General features: G+C 33.4%; 1 protein-coding gene across 1 annotated transcript in view; it reads left to right on the plus strand.

The window, feature by feature from the left end:
- The window catches only part of LOC149414859 (carbohydrate sulfotransferase 1-like), an 86,127-nt gene that overhangs the window by 33,092 nt on the left and 36,631 nt on the right, over positions 1-16,404 (plus strand). The window contains exon 2 of the mRNA XM_089643486.1: positions 15,934-16,113. Coding sequence (XP_089499612.1) covers positions 15,934-16,113 — 180 coding nt within the window. The remainder of the gene's footprint in view (positions 1-15,933; positions 16,114-16,404) is intronic.

The raw sequence follows: 16,404 nt of genomic DNA on the forward strand, positions 1-16,404 counted from the left end.
CTTACAAGTTTAACAATTTATAACAACTAATTTCGGGATAAAGTGTTTTTTTTAACTTATAATATGTTTTGGTTTCGGCCGCACAGAAGCCGAAATTTGATTTCGAACGAAATTCTGGTTTCGGTCGGTTACTACTGACTGCGTGTAAGAAAATTGGAGCAGGATGGCTAGTCCCAGGACTAGTGACAAATGGGTAGGTATCGGAACTGGTAGAGAACATATTATATTTGTGAATACAAATCCTATCCTGGGATGCAGCGCTGTGACGATGACATACTCGATTATGGGCTGGTATATCAGTGTGCTCGTATCCTCGCTATGCAAATTCAAGCGGGCTAAATTGGCCTCTTAAGCTTTGGTAAGCCGCACAATAGTTCCCTTTTTAGATACCGAGGCGCTAGCAGTAACAATTTTCAAACATGACGTTTACGTAAGTAATTACACACTTCCGTCTCACCGAAATATTCGTAAATTGCATAATTTTATCAGTATGTTCATCGAACTATGTGGGATTTTGATGTTATTAATTGGTAATCAATCCAAAATAGTCTGGTAAGGTATTATACGAGGAATCTTTCAACGTCAGGACAGTGTTTTAGCGGTTGGTTTGTCATAATTTCATGAAGAGTGCACCGACTCCAGCAAAACAACTACTATTTAAAATTAGTATCCTCGCGTATAGCAAACACTCGAAGTGGGGAACTTTATCAAAAAACAACTCGTGAATGACACCCGCCTCAACTGTCGTTGGCATTTTGAAAGTTCGCGATCTCCCGATGACAGTAGAAAGCATAGATATACCATTCACGTAGACAGTAATATAATTTGGTTTTACATAGAAAAACATGCACATTCCTCTTGTAATATTCCTCTGTAATATTGCTGATATCAAAGCTTACCTATATACGGATTACGTTCCATGCCTTGCTAAGCTCGACATTCCAACCAAGCCTAGCTGATATGCCGGCTCTTACGATTATCTGATTTCAAATACAACATGCCCTCTGAACCCATTTGCATAACTGTCATAACTACCAATTTCATTTAAATATAATAATTAGTTATTCACACGTTTTTAGTTTAAGAGTTAAATCACCTGTCGGTCAATCTATAAGTTGTTTTTTTTAAACTTGTGTGATGATGTTCAACAGATGATGTGTGCTTTAATGAAAGTTGGATTTATCTGAAAGGTCAACATGACTTGAGTGTACTGTTTGGTGCGATGATGCAGCTTCAAGAAACGAAATCGTGATGATCGGAAGGTGGATTACTGTTAATCAGTTGATTCTTTCAGAACATTCTTATTTGATAACTAGCTGACATATACCCGGCGTTGTTGGGGTTTATCCTTAGGAGATAGACATATATTCTGTAGGCTTTTTTAAGACATACAATTCCGCAGTACATTATTTTGATATATCTCATAAGGTTTAGCCAGCGTTAGCAATGTAGAGCCCGAAAATAAATGTTTAAATAATTTTCCACAAACATAATACAAGACTCATTCAAAATGAAGGATTGGTGGTCCCGAAATGTACCAATAAATACGGTGAAAGAACCCTAAACTTTATTGTACCCAGAATATTTAATAAACTACCAATGACAATTAAAAATATAAACGTTTTTACAGCTAAAGACAAATATAATCTAAGAAAATGGCTATTAGATACTGAGGATTTATATTGATGCACTACTGAAGACCTTGTTTTCCTAATTGGAATTCACATTCTAAGGAAATGGAAAATCGTTATAAATTTGTATTACCTTATGTATATTAAAACCATAGCAGCAATTGTTGATTATATTCATTTGTTCATATTAAATTCATTTGTGCTTGTTTGTTATATGAGGCTTATACTGCTTTTTACATATTTATATTTATACAATTCTATAATTTAACCAACTTATCTTTATTGTTAATTTATCATCAATATTATACATACTGTTTACCATTGTACCATGTTATTGCAAAAATGTTGTCATTATGTACCTGCTGACAAACTACATAAGTAGTTTAGCAGGTTTTGAATGTTAATAAATAAATAAAAATAAAAAATACGTCTTGAATGTAAAACATCGCCTTTTCTCTACTTTCTATAAATATAATATGCATGTATTATATATGTAAACCTTCCGGAAGTAATTCTCTAAATGATAGTGAAAATTCTATCAAAATCTGGTGTGTAGTTTTGAAGAACTCAGCGCACAAACAGATAGACTCGGATAGCGACTTTATTTTATACTATTTAGAGAAACCAAGGACCTAGAGTAAGTGAGATAAAATTTAGAATGCAAAACTTCTAATTTTAAAGATTTACATCACAAATCCGTTTTGATAGATTACCACATAATCATGGCGGCCGCTGTGGTCGTGTGTGAGGCTCTCGACTAGTAATCCGGAGGTTGCATACTCAATTTGTGTTATTTAACAATTTATTCGTCTAAATTAATGTACGCTGTATTTGAGGTACGTTCCAGAGTGGTAGATACTTCCAGTATCGCCCTGGTGAAAGACTACCGTTTACAATCGATATGTTGCTTGAAATGGCTTTAGTCGTATTTTGTGACTAGATCTGAATAGCCAGGCACTTCCCCACGTTCTTCTTCTTCCTCATTTCCTTCCCCTCCCATGTACCTTCAGCCTCACAACGCTTCTCAAATTATAACTCAAGGCACTTCTCAAATTATACCGAATCCATTAAATTTCATAATTTTAACTCCCTCCAAACACGACGTCTAATTTTTGATCAAATCTTAGGACGGGTTGTTTCGGAGAATTTGAACAATTCATCAAATTTCAACGTTCATTTTCGGGTTCTGTGAAAGTCCTATTCTAGTTCTGTTATTATATCAGTATAGGCCAGTTGCTTGATAGAACTGAAATAAATACAGAACTTGAAAAAATCTTTCACAGAACTTGAAAATGAACGTTGAAATTTGATGAATTGTTCAAATTCTCCGAAACAACCCGTCCTTATTGTTTAAAATCCTAAATAATGGTTTGGACTCACCAGAACTTACCAATTTAATAAATCTTCATATTCCGTCTAGATCAACCCGACAATCTGATTTATTTTATCTACCCTCGTGTAGAACAAACAAGTTTCTCAATTCCTCGTATATGTGCACAATATAATACAAAATTTTACAGCATTGACATTTTTGGTAATAACCTAAAGAAATATCGATATGAAGTAATGCGTACGATCGATTATCAATATGAGAGCGTGGAATGTATCGGGAGCATCTCCTATCCTCTTCCTATTTTCCTCTTCCTCTCCCCTTCCTTTAACACAAAATTAATTTTAAGATATTAAAACTTCATTTCCAATGAACTTTAGCATAAGAAACTTCTGTGGCTTGACTTCAGTTAACTTGTATATTTATATCTATCATTGTATATTATTTAAAAGCTGTTCGTTTCTTACAAATAAATAAACATACCCCAATTGAGGATGCCATGGCTTCAGACGGTTGGAGCAGTTGGGACTCTTGTGCGGTAAGCACATAAAAAAGAACAACCTTGTACATTGTAACTATTAAAAAAAAGTGTGATTTTTAGTTGGTATTTGTACCTACATAAATGCATAATTTTTTGTATTAAAATTTATTAGCTTTGCAAACGTGAACTATTGACTCATATACTAATTTAGATCTCAGCGAATTCGTTTTGGAGTCGCGTAACATCCTTAATTCGTGTACCTCTATTAATTGGCAGCTATAAAGCAATGAAAAAATTCATACTACGTACTAATTCCAGATCGAGGATTTAAAAATAAAATGGATTGGCATTATCAACGCGTATTCTTAATCAAAACCTTTAAATAATTGTTAATAATGTTCAATTGGCCAATCGGAGAGCTTGCCATAGCATTGCCGTAGTCTCTGAAATGTGGATATTTAGGGACATCCCAAAAATACTCTCGACGAAGTTATCATCTTCTTTAGAAGTTGTATTTTTAATAAAAATTATAGCAAAAACTCACGATGAAAAGTCTCAACCCTGAAAAATTTACCCTTGAACAGTTGCAGTTCTGTCTATTGCTGGGTATGGGAACGAAGCAATCGCAAACTTGTTTCGTTCCTTTCCATTAATTCGTGGTTCAGTTCGCGCTTCGGTTATTACGTGTAAACGCAGCATAAGGAGCGTATGTAGGTGTGCAATTGTGCAGTGAACTCCTAAACAGTAGCACAGACGAAAAATACAATCATGAATTATAATATTACAACCTTTTGAACAACGCGCTTTACATAAAATCCGTTCATAGGAGCGGAATCGAAAACGCACCTATGGACAGATAATTCTTATGTAATATTTCATACGAAAAAATATTCTGTCTCTTAGAGTGAGAGGTACGTATCTCTCTACATCTAGGGCCAAAATATTTGTATTTTGTCGCGGCGTTCATTCCACCACTGGCATTTACCATAGTTAGTGCCCGTTACATCCGAGCTTTTGTAAAAATCGGCAGATGTCACTTTCAAATAATATCATATTTGTGTGCGCCTCGGATGAATGCGAACACAATAAGAAAGAAAAAATTATTAGATGCTCAAAACATTTTTTTTGCTGTATTGTTGTGTAGTAAAAAGGTCAATTTTTTGAGTTTTTATCACTTTTCCTACATTTTTACAAATATTTGATACATTTGCACATACTATAGTTAAAATTGAATACATTTTTATGTGACGGATATTTAAATAAATTTATTTTCCTCTAAACTTTTTATTGAACCCCCATTTAGTTTAACTCGATTTTTAAAATAAAGCCACACTTCACCCGAAAAGGAGCTAAAATATAGCTAAATCTAGCTCTAAAGGAGCTGAGTTGACAACACTGGCCCTCTTTAGAATGACCATGAACCGCCACTGTCACTTAATGAAATTTACTAACGATATAACATATGTTTATTTTTTAATGATACACTATTTTTTTTTTCTTTATTTATAAAATATATTTGAATACAGTTTTTTACATGCTTTTCGACTACCACACTAGACACATGTCCGTATTATGGTAGTCGATTTATTATTAATGTTTATAAGACAAGGTTTTTATGCATAGCACAAAGCATAATAAACTATTATTAGCATTATAAACAACCCGCTAAATAATTCAACATGTACCTACAAGTACTTCAATAGACAATTACTGCTTATTATTTTTTTTCACCTGTAAACAACCAAACTTATTTTTGTAGGAAATGCTTTGTTAGTGCTGAATTTCCCACTAGATGGCGTCGAGATATATTATATCTACATTTGTTTGTTCTGATCTTCGGAAGGTGCGGGTTCAATTCCCGTTGGCGGGATTTATTTTTACTCGGGAGATATTTTCAATTCGTATGGATATTTCAGGTGAGTAATTAATGCTTATAATAGTTCAATATATTTATTGGTTTATCAATGCTAGCAGCCTCCCTGGCATCTTAGCGCCACGCTGGAACCCGTTATAAACCGCTGTTGTTTATTCCGAAAGTAAATACATGTGAAGTGACGTCACATTTAAAAAAATAATAATCATTATTATTAATGTGTTTGAAGGTTGAATGGTTGCAATCGATGTTATATAAAATATCATTCGTTTATGTATTTAAAAAAAATACACTATCGATTATTATTTCTACTATGTGTGTACTGTCGATGAGATAATCGCGGTATTCGTGTTTACTTGCGTTTTGAGGTTATGAATTCTAGGAAAAACATCAAATTTTCGCTACTTTCCATAAACATAATATAGCGAGTTTACTTTATACTATTTAGAGAAGATGTACCCAATAAATATAACACTAGACTCCATGCTCCGTTTAATGTAGTAGCTTCTTTTTTTTTTTTTTTTTCTAGAAGGGAGTTGGTATTCAAAAATCCAGGCAGGTGATATTGTGAGTCTTTCACATTTAAACAAATACATATTTGATTTTCACGGTCAAAAGTATTATAGTGATTTGTTTTTGGGGTATTATGCCATGTTGCGCTACCTCCTTCTTTAGCCAATGTTTCGGACAGCATTTCAGTCTCCATCATCAGGGCAGATGTGTAATCTGATTACACATCTCATTACACATCTGCCCTGATGATGGACACTGCAATGCTGTCCGAAACGTTCGCTAAAGAAGGAGGTAGCGCAACACGGCATACTACCCCAAAAACAAATCACTAAAATACATATTTAAACATTAAAGAAAATATTCAGTCGCATTTGGGAATTGATCCCATGACCTCGGACTTTCCGGGGAAGTTCTCTGACCACTGAGCTAATTTGGCCATATCAATTTGCGTATTTTTTTAACTGTATCATCGACTGAGAGCTTCCTACATTATCTTCATTTTCTTAACGCATATTTTTGGCTGATATCTTTATGTGTGGTTGCTAAGAAGATTCTACCCGAATAAATGCAATCTAGATAGCGTCTTGGATAAATATATCCATATTTTATTTTTATGGACGACATTTATTGACTTTTTTACAAGTCTAGAATGAGGTGAGGTCCTGGGTTCAATTCTTAGATGAACGCAACTGAATCTTTCTCTGTCTCTTCTGTTTCACAGCTTTCGTATGAGAGTCGTTAATATTGTCTGATATCGTATTGCTAAATATTACAATTTGAGGTTCCACTATAAAAATATTCCACTAAAGAAAACAATAATCAATAATAATAATAATTCCGTAGAATGAAGGTAAACGTTATGAATAATGAGCACGTAATGTGTGCGTCATTATTGTGGACAACCCCCTTTTCACTGAAAAGGTTCTATACACGGTGTCCGGAAACTAGTGGTAAAAGCGATAAACTGGTGCACCCAAAAAAAAACACTTTTTTTTTCTATTTGACCATTGTGATATTTTAAAACTTTTTTCTTATTTTCTCGGCAACTAAAGTATAATAATAATGATTTTAATGTTTATGTATTATAATTTATGTCTGTAATAAGTTTGGGTCCCCTCTTATATCGTTAAGTAGGTATTTAGTTACTGAATTTTTTTATAAAACTTTGCAACTTATTTTTTTTAAAATTAACTGAATAGAAAAATTTGTAAAAGCACTTACAAAGAAAGCATGTTTTTAAAAAAAAACAACACTCTAATAATTTTTTTCAAAATTAACACTAACAATATTTCCCAAAACCTTCCCACCATATACAATATTCAATGCCCAGAGTTGCTAAATAAGATTCAATTCAATGTACTTGCGCGCTCAACACGCTCTTCTGTCCTGTTCAGGGTGGATCAATGCAAAACGAACTCTAAGCAGAATTCTTGCCTGAACAGACTATGTAATAATTACAATAGCGTATTATCCAAGGTGGATACTTTCAGTTGCGAACTTACTCAGGCAAACAATTTATTTTTAAATTTTTAAAAACATTTTCAAATATATGTTTTATGGTAAAACAACTTTGATATCTGATATTACTACCGTATTGTATTACAAATAAAATTAATTTCTAGGAACGCTCGCTATTGTAGTTTACGAATGAATTAGTGAAGATTGACTTTTAATATACCGTAAATATATTTAAAAATTTCAGAATTGTATAATGTTTTAGTGTTGTCGTGTTTTATAGATTTAGGGCTAAATTACATACTGTGTGTGTACTTTGTAGATATTGTGACATTGACTTTTGATTAACAGCAGTCTAGGGTCGGGCGTACGAATAATTAATAATATTTTATCTATCTATTTTTTTCTATGGATACAACAGACATAAATTTTCTTCTTTTTTTAAATTCTGTTTTATAATACATTTCAGTATATTATGTATATATTTTTTTTTATATAACGTACTAGTAAATTATTTTCCTGTTTTCAGTCTTACTGGTTTGCAACAAACATGAATAATTGTATGCATACACGAATGTACAATGTACATACTTACTTTATATTTGAAACATTGCTTTATTTACAGTATTAGGTGTTATTTATTTATTACACGCCCTAGTGGGCTTTTCTTTAAAAAAATACAAGCATTTTGTATCAGAGTAAACACTTAAAAACTAATACAATAAAGAAGAATGTAAACATAATGGCAAAAATGAATCCTCACGCATATAATTGAATTTAAAAGATTCAACAAAACAAAATAGTAGAAGCGGAGGAGTTATATGGGTACATAGGTCTATTTGTGTCTAGAAGAATAAAAGTGATAGAATATACAACATTTATACTGATTAGTTTTCAAATGAAATATATCACCCAGATCAGAAAATTTGTTTCCGAGATTGTGAAGTCTCGGAATCGGAGAATTTTGGTAAGCTAGTGTCCTGGTGTTATTGAAATAAAAAGGTAAGAAATGTCGGCATGATTTTTTGGGAACATAGATATTGATACATTGAAGTAATTCGGGACAGTCAATTTTAAAATGTAGTATTCTTTGTAACAGTATTGAATCTGTGTTTATTCTTCTTTCTGAAAGTTTCAATAGAGACATTTTAAGAGGTAATTGTAATTTATGTTTTTTATAAGAATATGTAATTTATAATTTATAAACCTTAGAAACTTCCGTTGAATCTTTTCAATGTTATATGAATGAATATTGAAAAATGGAGACCATAACGTAGAGTTATACTCAAGTTGGCATCTGACAAGGGTTTTATATAACATAATAAATGTTCTTAAATTGTTGAAATCTTTTGCAGCTCTCAAAACAAAGCCAAGAGTCTTTAGGGCCTTGTTGATAATATTATTAATATGACATACAAAGGTGAGTTTACTGTCGAACATAATGCCTAGATCAATAATTTTATTAACACAAATTAAATTTTCAGCATTTAATGAATATTGAAAAAATTGGGATGACTTATTTTGGAAAAATGAATGAACTGGCATTTATTTATGTTTAATGCTAATTTGTTGATTGAGCACCATTCAAAAAGATATCTCAAGTTAGTTATTATTTGGATTTGATTTTTATCTTAGTATTAGCATTTGATTTTTATATTTTTTATATATATATAGTTATGCTATTATCCATGTGTTATGTTACACATACATACTAACTATATGCAAACATGTAAAAATTATTGTCAAATAAACGTTTTTATTATTATTATTATTACATAAACATTTAAATCTCCGAAAGTTCTTTACCTATTGCTTTGAAATTCTGCATAACAACGTTGCATTCGAATACGCGTGTGTTTTTATTTTCATTATTTTATAGATGTCACATGTGACAGGTAAAATATGATTTCTTTTAAATAGCGTTTAAATCTGTTGGACGTAAAAGCAACACGCGCTATTGTTTCTCTGTTTGCACAGACAGACTGAGCCACAGCAATGCGTGGCGGGAAAAGCTAGTATTTTATAAATGAAAAAATTACAAGAATTTCGACTGCTTCCAATCGTCTGGAGCCAGCGTGACTATTGCATTCCTGATTGGAGCGTATTGTAAGGCTAGGGGTGGTGGGGACTGGAAATGACATTTGGAAGTGGATGGTGGGGAAGTACAGGGTTTTACAATGGGAGGTGTTATTTTGATATTCAATCGTAAAAGATCAATGGTTTCGTTGCTTGTGTGGCACGTAGCTCCGTCTTGTTGAAAGTAAACGTTGTCCAGATCAATACCATCCAATTCCGGCCATAAAAAATCATTAATCATCTCTCGATAGCGCAAGCCATTCACCGTAACTGTTGCTCCAGCCTCATTTTCGAAAAAGTAAGGTCCAATGACTCCGCCGGACACCGTCACACGTTGAGGATAGAGAGGCTTTTCAACAATAACTCTTGGGTTTTCCGAGCCCCAGATGTGACAATTTTGCTTGTTGATGAAGCCACCTAGGTGGAAATGGGCCTCATCACTCAAGATGATTTGCATTTGATTCACTCAAGTGAATTTCAATAATTTCAATGCATTGTTGAAGCTTGTATCGTTCCATTTTTATTAATGGCGTAGTTTCTACTTGTTAAATGTCAAAAAATGACAGCTTCAAAGGTAACATCTACCGAAATAGCGGGCTATTCAAAATAACACCTCTTATTGGAAAACCCTTTACGTGGCTATTCAGATCTGGTCACCAAACACAGCTAACCATTTAAAGAATAATAATAATTATCATTCAATATCACAATTTTGTTAGATGATAATTACCAATTAGTTGTTTTTTCGCATAATGTGTGCATTTAAATCCCAATTTGTTTACATAAATACATAAAATATCAGTATATTTTAATGACCACGCTTTTCAAAAGTCTAGTGATACAGCAGAAAGTACATAATCAAATTTGTTTTTTACTCTACGTTATGCATAATTCTAAATATAGTAACACTGAAAATTTAGTACTTGCGCTGTAGAAGACTGTGTAGGTATTTATTATATGAGGATTTATTATATGAGTATTTATTATATGAGTATTTATTATATGATCATTTTTTATATGAGTATTTATTATATGAGTATTTATTATATGAGTATTTATTATATGAGTATTTATTATATGAGTATTTATTATATGAGTATTCATTATATGAGTATTTATTATATGAGTATTTATTATATGAGTATTTATTATATGAGTATTCATTATATGAGTATTTATTATATGAGTATTTATTTTATATAAAGACGGAAATTAGCCCACTTCCCGACATGCGATCGAGCTGATACTCGTTTGTCGATGACAATGTATTCTATCAAATTTAATGGCAATCCCGTACACAAACGCGAAAATATACGAAATAAATATCGGTCATACCAGATCGGCATTTGGCGAGGTTGTTAGCGCGGTCGACTCCAGTTCATGAGAAGGAAAGTACAATCTTCAGTCAAACCATTATTTTAAGTTTTGAAAAACATTTTAAAATAGATGTAGGATATTATATTACACCGAGAAAACTTCCTGATATATATTTTTTGCTAATTTATTAAATACATTATTATACACAAATTATTCTTATTCCTGTTAAAAACGGGATTGTAGGCCATTAACGAATGAATTGATGGGTATCCTAATAAAACTTTAAATCAAATTTATTTAACATACACGGTATAAATATAAATTCAAATTTAAAATTCAAAAAAATATTTATGGCACAAAAATACACAGTACAAAGGGTATAGCTTATAGGTTACATCCTATTTCTTCCAGCTAACCCAACAAATACACATTATATTACATAACCCAACAATTACATGTTAATAAATGTATGTAAATAATAAATAAAGAAAACAGAGGTATTTAACTTATGTAAGGTATTCATTTAAGGTGTAGTGACATTTGTTTAAAAGAAATGTTTTTATTGATGATTTAAATTTAAGTATGTCGGTTATTTGTTTGATGCTACGTGGAAGCTTGTTATATATATCATACACTAAAATTACATGTCACAGAATGCAAGCATAATCAAACACTAGTAATAATTTAAATAAAAAATAAAACCAAATAACTGAGGCATTTGATCATAAAATGACTACAGAAAGTATAAAATTAATACAAGCTCTAGAAGAGATACAAGTACATATAAAATATTATACAAAAGTATGAGTAGACTTAGTTTAATTAGTAATGATTGAGAAGATATGATAGTATAGTCTTCTTGTACCTAGCTTCTGTGCAGTTAAACAGATCCGCTACATCTGCGTACCTATCACTAACTTCATGTAATGTAGGTACAAGCGATTGAATCATACCAATGTTTTGTCACGATGTCCGAACACGTGTTCACAAAAATACTATTTTTTTTTAAATTTCGTTCTGATATTTTATTAAGACCAGCGCAGGGTGGATGAACACGTGTTCCGATATTATTACGAAATTTTTTAAATTAAAATTAACAATATTTCCCAAAACCTTCCCACCATATACAATATTCAATGCCCAGAGTTGCTAAATAAGACTCATTATATCCAAAGTATTAGAAGAACGAGATGTGCTATGCGCAGTTCGTTCTGAGTGGAATTGTTTTGCCGAGTGTCGCCGGTTTTGTTCACCAATACTACTGCACACCTTCGCTTGCGCTAAGGTATCCGCACTAATACATAGAACAGATTTCTGTGCGTACACGTCCCGATACCGTTCAAAGTACCCTAATTAGGTAGTACTCCGGCTACGGTCCGGCGGCCAACATAGCATATCTCGTTCTTCTAATATCTTTGATTATATCTGTGCGCTCAACACGCTCTTCTGTCCTGTTCAGGGTGGATCAATGCAAAACGAACACTAAGCACAATTCTTGTGTTCACAAAAATACTTAATTTTTTTAAATTTCGTCCTGATATTTTTTATTAATAACAGCGCATGATGGATAAACACGTGTTCCGATATTATTACGAATATACCAACACTTTATGAGGAAGCGAATGACTACTAATTTGAAGAGATTTTCTCCGTGTAAAATATAGTTTTTTTAAGGGTTGATTTTTTAACTTATTAGAAAAGAAATCAATATTGTTGCGTCTTATAAAGGGATCCTCGTTTATTTCATCCAGTGTATAATGTACCTACGTAGGTACATAACTATGCAAATAACGAATTTTACGTGGACCAAATTTTATCGCTACCGGTGCAAATAATATATTGACCTCGCCTTGCCTTGGTAAGTATAGGCCTTGCGTATTCAGTACGTATTTCAGAGGTTCCCAAACTTAAGGTCACGACAAACGTCAATTCAACTTTTATTTTTTAAATTATTAATGGAATTATAGACAGTCCTGATTTATTAAATCTAATCACCTTCAAAATACCAACTAGAACTAGTCGATCGAACATTATTTTTAATTACAACAATAATATCAGGACTGAGTCACTTAGATACTCGCTTGTACTTAGATTGCATGCAGTTGGTAATACTTTCGCAGAGATTGTAGATGTGTTCAACTGCACGAAATATAGTTTTACAAGAAGGCTATAATTACATATCTTAGTAATATTTGCTCTATAATTAGTTTTATTTTTATTTTATGTGACACCTCACAATAACGCCCGTGTCTGTACAGTATAAAGGCAGGGGAGCTATGTCGCCACCAGGTTGGGCAGCGTTGTGATGCGGGTAAAGGTAAGGGCTGTAGGAAGGGCTTTATTAATGCGGTTCTTGAAGAGGCCCGGATCATTTGAAGTAGGAAAAACAGTTGCCGGTAACTCGTTCCACGTACGAGCCGTCTGACACAAAAATGAATCGAAGAACAGGGGCCCCATCTAGGCCTATGTCATATTTGGGGATGCTGTGTGGAGGGTATTTTTAGGAAAGGTAGGATGGGAAATTCCGTACCCGCGTCCGCCTCCCAAATTGTATCCATATCGTCCAAATTTCAGTTCGTAGGAAATAGACTAATTTTAGAATAGATGTACACTAGGTATAAAATGTTAAATTTTTATAACTAACTAAAGTATCAAAAAAAAAACTCCCCACATCTTTGAGTCTCACAACATACCCACTAGTTCCGGGCAGTTGAGACACTTGTGCGGTGTTCATATAAAACATCAATTTATGCTCAAGTCATTTTTATTAGCTAGGTGGGTAGCGTAAATAAAGTTTGAGCACCCGTTTTAAATGGTGGATGTTTTTTTTTAAATATTTATGCAAATTATGTTTTTGCCAATATTGGACACGTCAATGGACAATATTTTGTACAAAATGAACACAAGCAGAGTCTAGAATGTATTACAATGTACAAACACTTTGCTCTAACCATTAAGGCGGTCCAATCGAACGAATGTAATTAATTCTAAACTTATCGTGTTGCTGGAACTCTTCTTGTCATCACAAGCAACAAACGAAAATGAAACCTTGACTTATTGACGTCTGATAATATTACACTGTTATCATGGATTTTTTTTTAAATAATAGGTAATGAGCGCCATCATTTTTAGAGAAAAGGAAACTAATCAATCTTACCTCAGGTAGTGTGCCTAAGAATAGGTAACTGATCAATCTTACCTCAGGTAGTGTGCCTAAGAATAGGTAACTGATCAATCTTACCTCAGGTAGTGTGCCTAAGAATAGGTAACTGATCAATCTTACCTCAGGTAGTGTGCCTAAGAATAGGTAACTTCGGTTAATGAACTTAACTTAGGATCACATTAAAACCCAAATTTTGCAAGCAGCAAATAAATATATGTATTGTGAAAAGTGACAACAAAAAGCAACCTACGACCTAACCTGTATAGGACTCTATCAAGGCTTAATTCACTACACCAATCAGCAAACGGAGTAAACACTTCTGGCTCCTTCTTGAATGACACATGCGGTGGTGAAACAGTTATTACACCAGGGTTTGTCGAATGATCTTGGCGATCCTTGATCGAAGATTAAAAGCAGTGAGTTCTTGGTTCAGGCCAGAACTTCTTCACATAAATGCTGCTTGTCCGTATCAGCCTGGACGTTAATAAAATCTCTTTTGAATTTGTATGGTTGGTGAATATACAATCATTCTCTGGATAAAGTTACCTCGCCGGTCCAAAAGATATTCCTATTACATGTCTTTCAATCTTGGTTCGTCCGCAACACACCAGGCGAGAGCTCTTGTTTCTTCTGGTGACTTGATAAAGAATGATATTTTTCTTCCAACATAATCATAGAAAAACATCGGGATACCAGTGTACCCAAAATAATAACTGGGAATGTAACAACCCTTTACAGTTGCATATATTATTTTATGTGTAGCAACATAACCCTTTATTTATCATCTGATTCCTCCGAATAATCATTAACTGCCATCATTGAACCTAGAACCCTTGGAGTCCTGACCGTTTCCAGGAAACACCGCCACCTTGCCGGTTCTCCTAATGTCAATTTTTTTAGGATTTTAGGATAATTAGGATCTTTAGATTTCAAGAGTTTTTTTTGCTAGGATCTTTCGATTTCAATAGTTTTTATTCGCCTTTGACCACTCTACACATTTATTATTATTATTTAATGAGCAGGCAGCATTCTTCTGATGCGCTCATATCTGATTTCACAATAATTGAGTTTTTTTATTTTATTTAAAATAAGTTAACCCTTTCTTCTCTCCAAATAAGAATCCAATCGAGGTTTAACCCTTCAGGTTTTAAAATAATTTTACCAACAAGTTTTCAACGACATGGTGAAATTTCACTGAATTTCGGAATGTTCCCGAGGTATTTAAAATATGCTATATATTGCTTATTTTTGAAGTTGTCTTTAAAAAAATACCATTTTACAAACTGGATAAAATTATTCTGGCAAGGTTTGTATTTGAAATAAACATTGATAGTATTATAATATATTATATATAATAAATATTTTTAATATCAAACATGAAAATGTTAACAAAAACCTTACCGAGACATTTTGATACGGAACGTCCATAATTTTGTAAGAATGCAATATTTATAGAACACATTTCTTTTGTGTGGGTAATTAGTCAGAAAACTGTCACTTCAATTTTTATGCCGTTTATAAAATAAAAATAATATTTTAATTATCAACTGAAATTCTGCCGATTCGTTATCATGCACTTTGACATTTTATATTTATGTTATCCATGTATTTCGATATAAATATTTGATACAAACTGAAAAGAATAATTATTTATCTTTCCAATTAAGGAAAAATCACCTATCTACGCATTATAGAAAAAGAAAACTTTTATAATGTATGGACGCCCAGGTCAGATATTATGTCCTTCAGAGGCAATGTTGGAATATGATGTTTGTGCTAGTAATGGCCTGAAGGGTTAAATAGATATTAGTAGAAGAGATAACACGTTGTGAAAGTTTGTTCCGTGCATCCACTACTCTGAATGTTTCCTAGGATTCGATGCAAAAGGTGTTTTAGTATTTTTTTGAGTGTCCACGGAGATTTATATATTTGTTGGTGGTGAAGATTTCTCGGATGCCAACTACAATGCCCAGATAAGATTTTAAAAGTCTCAATCAAGTCATACCTTTATCTTCTCTCTTTTAACGTTGGTAATCTAAAGTTCCTCGAGTCTGTCTTCATATTTAAGACCGTTTTTCTTTGTCTTTTTCACAGCTCCGGTCCACGGATCCTCCTCCTCGTCAGGGACCCCCGAGGAGTGCTGCAGTCCCGCCGGCACAGGGCCTGGTGCCCGGGCAAGCCGGACTGCGACAGACCGGAGCTGCTCTGCGCGGACATGGTGTCAGACTATGTGGCCGCCGTGAGGATGGCGGCAATACACCCCACGAGGTTCAGGTATGTGGTGCATTCACTTTTCGCTCCTTGTAGATTTCTCCTCCTCGTCAGGGACCACCGAGGAGTGCCGCAGGCCCGCCGGAATAGTGCTTGGAGGGCTATCACGACCATCTAAACATTGTCAACATTGACACAAGATTTGTATCGACATCTGTGATTAGTCTTAGCTAGCATACCTGCAATCAGCAATGGCGTTTGGCAGTTCTGATTAAAATATGGTTAGTTTATCGAGCCCGTCCAATTCCTAGGTAAAGTTGAAAAAACATTTAAAACAAAAAATTTTCGCGCATA

This window comes from Hesperophylax consimilis, chromosome 19 (assembly GCF_061612785.1).
Source record: "Hesperophylax consimilis isolate HC1 chromosome 19, BYU_Hcon_1.0, whole genome shotgun sequence".
Classification (NCBI taxonomy): domain Eukaryota; kingdom Metazoa; phylum Arthropoda; class Insecta; order Trichoptera; family Limnephilidae; genus Hesperophylax; species Hesperophylax consimilis.